This window comes from Tamandua tetradactyla, chromosome 19 (assembly GCF_023851605.1).
Source record: "Tamandua tetradactyla isolate mTamTet1 chromosome 19, mTamTet1.pri, whole genome shotgun sequence".
NCBI classification, from domain to species: Eukaryota; Metazoa; Chordata; class Mammalia; order Pilosa; family Myrmecophagidae; genus Tamandua; species Tamandua tetradactyla.
The window spans coordinates 6,052,144-6,063,278 of NC_135345.1; the positions used below are offsets into that span (position 1 = coordinate 6,052,144).

The window sequence follows — 11,135 nt, forward strand, 5'->3', positions numbered from 1 at the left end:
TCTAACTCAGTTAGTTCAAGAACAATTTAAAGCAGGACATATAGAAAAATCTCATAGTCCCTGGAATTCTCCAGTACTTATTATAAAAAAGAAATCAGGAAAATGGAGAATGTTAACTGATTTGATAAAAGTTAATGCTGTAATTCAACCTAAATGCTGTAAATTCAACCTTTACAACCTGGCTTGCCCACACCAGTTATAATTCCTAAAAACTGCTCTATTATTGTAATAGATTTAAAAATTGCTTCTTTACCATACCTTCAGCAGAGCAAGATACAGAAAAATTAATTTCTGAGCTTCTTAATGAGCTGCCTTTATATAAAAATTCATATATACCTGAGTCAGAAAATATTCCATAAAAATAATGCCATGCCGAACAAAAGTCAGTACTCATTAATGGATCCTATAAAATTATAACAGATTGGTCCCCTAAAAGGTATATAATTCAGGATTGTAGTTCTGACTCAAAGTGTTCTGTTAAGTTACCTTGGTTTAATCTAAATAATCATTCTACTGAAATTTATACCAATGCTACAAATAAAATCTTGTGACAAGGAATGGGAATGATAGCCCCATCTCCTTTTGCTAACTTAGATCCTTGACAAACAGTAATTTAGAAACTGACCATGAGTTTAGCTCCTATTCATATTTAAAAAGGAAATATATTTTCAGAACTTTAAAACTGAAAATTCTTGTTAAAAACTGTATGTTGATGTTTCAAATATGCATTAATAGCTAAAGTATTTTAAGTATTTAACATTATTTTAACAAATTTAATTCATAATTATATGTGGTAAAATATTTGTTTAAAATAATGATTTAAGTATGAAAAATATGAAAGATGTATTTTTATTAATAGGAAAACAATAAAAAACATTTTATCCTAAGATAAAATGAATGACTGTTACAAAATGAGAAAAATATAGGACAAAGCTTAGACTAATATAATAATTGCTAAGAGTTTGTAAAAATGGAAATTATGGTCAAAATCAAGAAAGATTTAATGAGTCTAAAATGACAATGTTTTCTTGGACTCTTAGCCTGTTCTAATGAAAAGATTAAAAAACATCTTTTTTCTAAATAATCAGTGTAAAAAGCAAAGAGTCTGTGTTTTAGCAACAAAACTTATATTAACTTTTATCATGTCATTATCTGTATAAAGGAACTGATTTTCTCCTAAGTATCATTATACTGGCAAAAAACTGTTTCTTTTCTTGCCCTAAACCAGGTGGCTTAATCTATTAATCTAAGTAATATTGCTGTAAATGAATCTATTACTGGCTAAATAATATTTAAATCATATAAATACCTAAATCCTTCAAGCCAAAATATTTTAATGCTTTGTTCAGTGTTTATATAAACTACATATGTATAAACTAAATTTATCCCAAAATAACCATGGCTTATGTTGGGAGCAAATCAAATTTAAGAGCTGAATGCAAGAAAAAATATACTTGTGGAGTCTGTTCTGTTTACCTGATACTGCTATCACATGACCTTGGTAAGAAACAATTAAAACGTGCACTCTAGCTGGGAGGACTGGCTATCCTCCCAGAAGGAGGTGTACTTTAATAAAGATATTTAGGTCCCAGGAAGCTCCTCTTGTTCCCTAGCCAGTTTCCAGAGGACTTAAGTGGGCCTGGTCATGTAAGCAAATTGGAATTTGACCACTTTTAAGGGAAAATATCATAAAAACTGCATGCAATAAATTTAAAATTACCAAAAATGTACAGCCAAATATAAAAAATACTCATTCCTGCATTCTTTTTTCAATCAATCCAATGAATCCATTTTACAAAATCTAGTCATTTACTATGGGTACATGTCACTATTGACACTCTGCTTTCACTTTTGCTACCTGCCTATTTAGGGATTCTAGATTATATGTTACAGAACCTGTTTGATATTTTACAAAGAAATTCTGATTTATTAAGCGAAAGGCAGTTAACAGCTGCAGCTGAACAAGAATTACAATTAGTTGAACAATGCATCTGGGAAGGACAGCTTATTCAAATATATTTAGAAAAACCTGTTGATTTTATTATTTTCTTTACCTTGCAATCTCCCACAAACCTATTTTGGCAAGACGGTATTTTAAAATAGATTTTTTTTACCAAACAATCAACAAAAATGTTTAAATACGTATTTGCAAAAAATCATTTCTTTACTGCCAAAGGTCGCCAAAGATATTATCAAGTAAAAGGAAATGATCCTAATCATATAATGTGTGATCTCACAAAGTAAGAGGTTCAAAGTCTATTTATCTTCAATAGCTCTTGGCAAATAGCATTAAGTAATTTTAAAGGACAAATTGATAATCATTTACGTGTGTCAAAACTTTTATAATTTCTTAATCATGATGATGAATATGCAACTATGTGATGATATTGTGAATTACTGATTATATATAGAACGGAATAATGATATGTTAGAAATGTTTTTGTTCGTTTGTTAAGTTTTTAAAAAATAAATAAATAAATAAAACTTCTACAATTTCTAAAAAGAACACAATGTATTTTGCCTAAAATAGTTAGTGCCTCCCCACTAGAGAGAGCCATTACCATCTTTACTAATAGTAGCAATAATAGGCAGGCTGCATGTGTCACCCCAAGAAAAAACAAAAGATAAAAAACACCTTATACCTGAGCCCAGTGCACTGAATTAGCAGCTGTAATTCAAATATTAAAAAATTTTCCACAATCTCTTAAAATTGTTTCTGATCCTGAGTATGTCTGTCAGTTACTCACATTAAAAAAGCTTCTTTATTTAAAGGAAATGAATTGTCCCAAATGTTTTTACGTTTACAAACATTAGTCAAAAGTCAAATTACTCCTCTTTTTATCATGCATGTAAGAGCTCATACTAATCTTAAAGGTCTTTGTCATTACAAAATCATCAAGCAGATACTCTTGTGGGAATAATTCAGGATCCCACAACATTTCACAAATTAACTCATATTAATAGCAAAGGGCTAAGAAAGAAATTTCCATCTTTATCTAAACAGCAAGCTGAAGAAGTTATTAAGACTTGTCCAACATGTGGAGGTTTAAATGCACTCCCATTTGCATCAGGGGTTAATCCTCGAGGTCAAAAAGCAAATAAATTATGGCAAATGGATGTTACTCATACTTCACATTTTGGTAAGATGCAATATGTGCACATGTAATTATTATAAACACCTTTTCTCATTTCATCTGGGCTACGGCACAATCTGGAGAATGTTTCTGTCATGATTAATCACATTTACTTAATGCTTTTGCTGTTATGGGATGCCCTCAATCTAATAAATGGACAATGGTCCTGTTTATATAAGAAAGCAATTTCATAAATTTTATACTACTTTTCATATTACTCATATCAGGAATTCTGCATAATCCCTCTGGGCAATAAATTATTGAATGAACAAACCGGATGCTAAAGTCTATGCTTATAAAATAAAAAGGGAGAGATGATGATCAGGAGGATGATGTTGTGAAAATAAGTACACCTAAAGATCAATTAGCAAAAGCATTGTTTAAATTTTTTAAACATTTATAATAATTCATCACAAACTTCTGCAGAACAACATTTTAGTAATTTGGAAAGGAAAAGTGATATGACTCAAACAGAACTGCAGATGCAGCCAATCTATTGCAAAGATGTTAAGGATGATCTATGGAAACCAGGCATGATAAAGGTGTGGGTAGGGGATTTGCTCTTATCATTACAGATGACAGAACCTTTGGTTTGGATTCCCTAGAGAAGAATAAAACCCAGGCATGTCGACTCTAATGAAAATAACTAAATGGGTAATTACATTATAGAACATATAATTTTAACTGCCGAAGGACAGGGACATAATTATACTGATTGGGTTTATATTCCTAACCCACCTCTGCTGTGGGCTCTAACATGGGCAGGTCCAACTTTACCAAAATATCTGAATACTAGACTAGTTTAGGATTCCCAGGTCCAGTAAATTTAAGACTTCCAAAACTACTTAAAGAAGAAGAAAAATGGCATCAAATTTAACTCTTCCGTTTTCAGAAAGACCCATATGTATAGGTAATGGATTACTGTGTATGACAATAAGTAATTAAACTACATGGTTTAAGATTCAGAATGATTCTCATAATTACCTATATGTATATTCCTCTTTTAACTCTATGGAATCAAATGATACTTGCCTGTTAGAGGGGAAAGAAAGTTGAAATGGATGGCAGTTATGTCATATGGATTGAGCAGTTATCATAATTAATGATTCCTGTGGAATTGTAAGAGATGCAGCCCCTGTGGGGCCTCCCATCTCTAACTTGAAGATAACTGAGACTATATGGACAGGCAAGCTAAATCAGAGTTTAATACATAGAGGACGATTTGTGCCAAATCCATGGGATGATAAATATAACATTAATCAGAGAAATTTATGGAAAATTTTCCTAGGACTGGGATGAATTTTTATAGCAAATTCTAATAACTATAACTTCTCTTTAAATAGCAGCCATAAACATTATTTGCAAATATGTACAAGAGATACATATGTATTTGTTAAAAGTCATATGCATATAAGAAATAAAACTTTTAATTGTGAGGACTGTTCTCTATTCACTTGTCTCCAAGCATTTATGTTACAGGAAAATGAGACGATTATAACGGCAAGGAGAAGAAGAGGTGTTTGGCTGCTGGTGCAGATGTCAAGATCTTTGCAATCCTCTCCAGAAACACAGATCCTGATCCATTTGGCAAAAGAATATCTGAAAAGGACTAAGAGACTAATTGGACTCATTATTGCAGCTGTTATTAAAATCATTGGAATTATCACAGTGACTGTGGTCACTGGAACTGCATTGCATCAAACTCTACAGATGCAGTATTATGTTAAAGGATGGCATAAAAACACCAGTGAACTGTGGCACAGTCAATCTCATATTGATGAGCAAATTAATAATAGACTAAATGATATAGAGACAGCATTGGTTCATATTGGAGATCAAATGTATAATTTACATTTTTTACAAAGTTTAAAATGTGACTGGAATGAGAGCAATTTTTGTATTATCCCTTTAAGACATAATCATTCTGAAATAGAACGGGAAAAGATAAAGAGGCATCTTTGGGGGCATTCAGGTAGTTTAAGTCTTGATATTTTAAAATTACAAAAGCAGGTTTTAGAAATATCTCAAAGTAATTTACATGTAACTAACAGAGATGATGTTATACAATCACTTACCCAAGAGCTAAAAAATCTTAATCCTGTTTACTGGTGGAAATCACATCTTTTGACTACTATAGACTTAGGTTTGGGGCTGTTTATACTCTCTCTCTTTCTTCTCAGCTGTGTCAAACAACAAGTGTTCAAAGTAGCAAGCCACGCCACTAAGCAGAGCCCCGCTAACACTGTGACTCTGGTGAAAGCCCTTGGCTCCCTCCCGAATCAAAGTCAGAGAGCTTGACTCTTAGCCAATGAAGGGTAAGACCCTTACTTCAGAGCCTAAGGGCAACCTAAGACAGGCACGGTCACCCTGGCTTATAAAATAAAAAGGGGGAGATGTAGGAGCCAGGGTTAATGGAAAACCTGCGGAATTTATTGGGCGCAACTGGCTTCAGAGTGGCGTCGGCAGTAAACTGTGGAGACTGCTATCTGCTTAACTGGAGGATAGTCTGAGAGGGAGAGAATGTTTTTTCTTAAGCCCCAAGATCTTGTTAGCTATCTCTTATATGTAGGGAGTAATATACTGATAAGTAGGCACTCTGTTTTTTCATGAAATGTATGCATGCTTTTAGTCACCTAAACCCTGCAGTATATAAGCAGGAACTAGTTAAGAATAAAGTTGTCTGTTGTCTGTTATGGCTAAGCTTCAGACCCCATGAACCCATCTGTCTGTCTCTTTCTTTCTTTCTTTCTCATCATTCCTTAATATCGTTCAAGCTCCGTTTCATAGGAAGCAACAATGGGAAACACCAGCAGCGAGAAAATAAGCTCTGCATATCTTACGTATGAAAGTTTTTAAGCATCTTGGGGAAACCTTCTATGTGTATTTATAGGATAGGAGGTTTTTCTGTGGTTTTGGAGGGACAAAACCAATTCCTTCTGTCAATGAAACTGCTCCTGTTTCCAGGGTTGTTAACAATGGTTTCAGACAACAACAAAACAAGTGCCCACAGCATAACCCTTCTTTGTACCACTGCTCTATAAAAACAGAAAGACTGTATGTGAAATGTGTTCCCTGCTGATGACTCTGCTTCCTCACTGACAGACCAGAGAGTGAGTCTCACTTTCAGTAATTCCTCTTAGAAAGTGACACTAGGTTGATTTTTTTTTTCCAACAGCCTAGATTTGGTTGGTTTTGCCCCTTTAAACTCAGCACCTAAGTCAAATAAAAAGCAAAATGACTGGTTTAACAAGGGCATATAGTGACTTGTGGTTTATGTACTTGACTAAATCTGTAAGTCTGCTGATTCTGATTTGTAATATGCACTTTTTTCTGTTTTGTTTTTTGCTTTTGTAATACGCACTTTGACTAAGAAAAATTTAACATCATTCTTGCAGATAAAATAAAACATTAAATTTGGGATGTTAAGAAATTTACTAGACACAATGATTAAAACGTATGGTCATAACAAATGACTTTCCAAAACAGCAGAATCAACATTCTAGAGCAGTGCCACTCAAAGTAGCAAGGAGATCATGAAACTATTACTAGTCCATGACAAGATCATAAGTCTGTGCCAGGCATTGCTTCCTTCATTGAGAAACTACTATGAAGAAACAGCTGAACCAAACAACGTGCTTAGCGACAGCACTGATTAACATGTGCTGGTGCTATCTTCATATCCTGTCACTATGACTTGTTCCAGCAGTCTCCAGATTACACATGGAATAGCATAATTTTAGAGCACAAAAGAGCTCTTTTAAAAAGAATCTATACAGACACAATCATCACTTTTCATAAAACACTAAAACACATAAATACCTGTTCCTGCAAGTCGTAGTCATAGCTGTCGTGTAGCAGAAGACTGAGGACATATCGAGTGTAAATCATGGCATCAATGCCACATTTCTCTAGCTCTTGTCCTAGCCAGGTCTGCACTGGACCCAAAGCATGAAGCAGAGACATTTCAGAAACAGATCCAGGGCCTGGATAGGAGCTTGAGGAGCTTTCTGATGACAAAACATCCACAATAACTGTACACATAGGGCAAATGAATTTAGGTGGCTGGCATGCTTAAAATATGAAGCATTTTCTGCAGTTGAAATTCTGATGGTATCTGGAGGGGATTTTCACTCCAGCAAAAAAGATGTGTGATATCTAGAATAAGCATTTATTTTTGTTGCAGTCAGCCACTGAGAGCAGAATTTCCCTCTTCAGGCATGATGAATGAATCAACATCCTGATAGCAATATATATGTAGATGTAATTTTCTACTTTAATTTCACATTGAGGCCAAATGTAAGTCTCCGGCAGAACCTACAAAAAGACAGAGAAAAACAAAGGTATGCGTTATATAAAGACATACATTAAGTTAATGACTTTTTGAAAAATAAAATTCAAACGAATGGTTTCTCTTTAAAATGTTTTTTGTATTTTAGACGCTGATTTTTCTCCCCTTGTAATAGTCTACATCTTAAACTGATAGCATTTTAAAAGTTAAATATTATTTTTTAAAAAAAATTCAGAAATTCATGTTCTCCTGCTTGTGCTCCATTATACTAGTACTTATTTTATTATCACAGAGATTTGACTAGTAAAATTTTGTTTATTCAGAATGCCGAAAAGAATTTACCTGGTAAAAAAAAATCAGCAATTGATACTTAAGTATACTAGAAGTAAGCAGTTAGACAGTAATATCATTGAAATACTGGTAAAAAATTGTTCTTTACATTTAAATTTTATACTGATAATTATTTTGCATTGCTAAAAACTTCAGGACTAGGCATCACTTTAAGGTGAAACCTGGATTTGTTTTATAGTCATATCAAGTTATAATGTTCTATCTATTGTAGCTTTTTCCCCTACAGACTTAGATTGTTTCTGATTACCTATGACAGCTGCCACACTTAAATTAAGTTTTTTTCCCTAAATTAACATACTTTCAATATGTCAAACTACTCTAAAAATAGCTGTTAAATCTTAATATTCTTTATGTTAAAATTCTGATTAAATTCATACAACTAAAAAATGAAAAATAACAGTGACAGGTAAATCTCACTGGCTCTACTTTTATATGAATTTTAGTAGATAATGAGAAGGCTACCAAAAATGACTTCTAAAGAAGTATTAACAATTATTGTTAGCAAAATCTTTCTAAGTCAGAAAGACACTTCTCCCCAAAGATTTAAGACTTAGCTGCTTACATTTCATCTATAATACGCTACGTATTAAAAAAAAGATTTAAATCCACCTTAAGTCTAAGTTATTAATGTTACTATTTATTTTGCTATGTTCAAAAATCCTCTCTACCAGTCTATTTTTTGTGAATTATGGAAAATAGATAAAGCATATTTTCTACAAACTTCATGTGAGTCTCAAACTGAAATTATTTTCCACCAATCATTTCATATGTTTGGATCTCAGGATGCAGTAACTAACTGTCAAGAAGATCACAATTTAAAAATCTTTTTAATTCTATAGATACCACTTGAAGCAGGCTGATAAATACATACTCATTCAGTGAATACCAACCAAGATGGTGAAAAGACTGAAAATAATGGATACAGGAATCTGGTAAAAGGATAGATTTGGTGGGAGAAGATAGCTGTCCTCAAATACCTAAAGGGCTATTATATGGAAAAGAGATCAGCCAGTTTTTGAGAGTCCCACAAAGGCAGATTTCAGCACAAAATAAAAAGAATTTAACAATTTCAAATGTCTGAAAACAAAACCTGCCTCTTCAGGAGGTACTGAGCAGAAGTTGAATGAAAAATTATACTGAGGGTGGCTCTATGGAAGTAATCCTTAATTGTTTGGCGGGTCATGGACCCCTCTAAAAATGGAGGAAAGTTATGAGGCATCTTCCCAGAAAAGTGTGGTATACTCAGATGTGAGCACAGAAGCACAAAATTTCACAGCTGCAAGAATACACAGACCCCCTGAAAACACACACACTAAGTACAGCCTTATGCACTCTAGGTCTATATTTCCCCACCCCTATTAAGATCTTTTTTCTTTGTATAGCTTTAGAGATTAATCATTCTTCCTTAAACAAACACTGAACTACTATTTAGTACCTAGAATGCCAGGTACTATTCTAGGAGTTGGGATAAATAAAACAATCCCAGTACACAAGTCTAGGCCCTGTTACTTTGGAATTATATGCAGTCAATGAATACGATATAGTGTGGTTAAGTTTGCCAAAACATACTGATGTTGGAGCATAGAAGACAAAGTAACCTAAGTCTAGGGAGTAAAGAAGGGTTTACAGAGGAGATGACATACAATACAGGTCTTAAGAATAAATGGGGCATTCTAAGCAGAATTCCAAGTCCCAAGCTAACTTTAAGGCACTTGTAGGACATTCAGAGATAACCAGAAGGCAGCCGGTAATACTTTTTTGAGACTCAGAAACTAAAAATAAATACTTAGGAATCCTTAGCAAATATGGTGGTGAATAGTAAAGGTCATATAGGACATTTTATAGAATAAGAACATGTGATAGTTGGATTCAGGTATCAATTTGGCCAGGTGATGGCATCCAGTTGTCTGGTCAGGGAAGCACTGGCCTAACCATTACTGCAAGGATATTTCATGGCTGGCTGATAAACAAGAAGTATGGTTTATCAAATCATCAATCAACTGGCTGCATCTGTGACTGATCATGTCAACGATCAATTAAAGGTATGTCTTCCACAAACCAGAGAACCCAATCATTGGATATGATTGAATCAACTGAAGACTTTTAAGGGGGAAGAGAGAACTTTCACTGCTTCTTCAGCCAGGGAGCCTCTCCTGTGGAGTTTGTCTAGAACCTTCATCAGAGTTGACAGCCTCGCAGCCTGCCCTACAGATTTTGGACTCTTACTTCCCCATGGTTAAATGAGACACTTTTATAAATCTTATATTTACAGATATCTCCTGTTGGTTCTGCTTCTATAGAGAACTCTAATACAGAAAACATAAGAATTAACCATCCAGAAATGCTGTTGAATGACCACTAGAGACCAGGGTGGATTTTCTGAAGGGTTGATTATGAATAGTTTATACTACCTTTTGTCTTATATGGTGTGAAATCAAGTGTCCTTGGGAAAAAGAACCTAGTACTTAGAAAGCATGTGAAACACTGACAGGGAAGGAATGTTTGATAAATTTCAACCTTGGGCATCTCTAAAAATAAACCAAACTCAAGATAAGTGACAGCCAACTTGGTAGGATCTCTATTACCTTTGTCAAGGTAGATGTACTTTCGGTAATGTTATCTCATTTATTCCCTACAGTGAACATCAACACATTCTAAATTTAAAATGGGGGTGAGGGGGGAATCTGCATGATTATTCCAGGAACAAGAAGGGGAGAGACCTGGTAGCTTCCATTCTCAAATCAGTCTTTGGGAAGAAGCCCCCGCAAAATGATCAGAAACTAAAAATGCATGTTATGGCCAATAGTTAACAGGAAGACATCAACAGTACCACAGCACTACCGGGGGCAACCAAGTGCAGGGGAGAGAGGGGAGACAAGCAATAAGAGGCAGCTTTGAATCAATAGTTGGTTATATTATGTTTGCTGGTTCTGGGTCATTATGGACCAGTGAAAACTGACTACAATTGAGAGTGTTGATTGTACAACCAAAATAAGATATGATAAGAAACAGTTTGTTTATCTTTCCACATTATCCATGATGTCCAATAGATGAAATGAGCTGAAGGATACAATGAGGGAGAAGTACAACGGTAAATGGTGATACATTTATATGATGGAATTTGGTGTGATTATAAATAGGAGGGATGTCAAGGGGCACATGACGAACTGAATAAACCTTGGGGATAATGGGCTGTGCAGAATGGGCCAGAAACAAAAGAACAAATATGTAAAGTCTATCAGAAAATACTTATTAGAAAAATAAGAGCCTGGATTATAAGCCCTTATAATAGCCACATGAACTCTGAAGTTGTGGATGTATTTCTGGATTCTGAGACACTGAGCTATAAATTTATCAGCTGG

The 11,135-nt window shown here is 34.2% G+C and overlaps 1 protein-coding gene across 1 annotated transcript in view; it reads right to left on the reverse strand.

The window, feature by feature from the left end:
• Positions 1 to 8,956, reverse strand: part of KIAA0232 (KIAA0232 ortholog) — a 105,534-nt gene extending 96,578 nt beyond the window's left edge. Inside the window, exons 1-2 of the mRNA XM_077137074.1 lie at positions 8,911 to 8,956; positions 6,954 to 7,204 (exon numbers count right to left, since the gene is read on the reverse strand). Coding sequence (XP_076993189.1) covers positions 6,954 to 7,204; positions 8,911 to 8,956 — 297 coding nt within the window. The remainder of the gene's footprint in view (positions 1 to 6,953; positions 7,205 to 8,910) is intronic.
• Between the last annotated feature and the right edge of the window lie 2,179 nt (positions 8,957 to 11,135).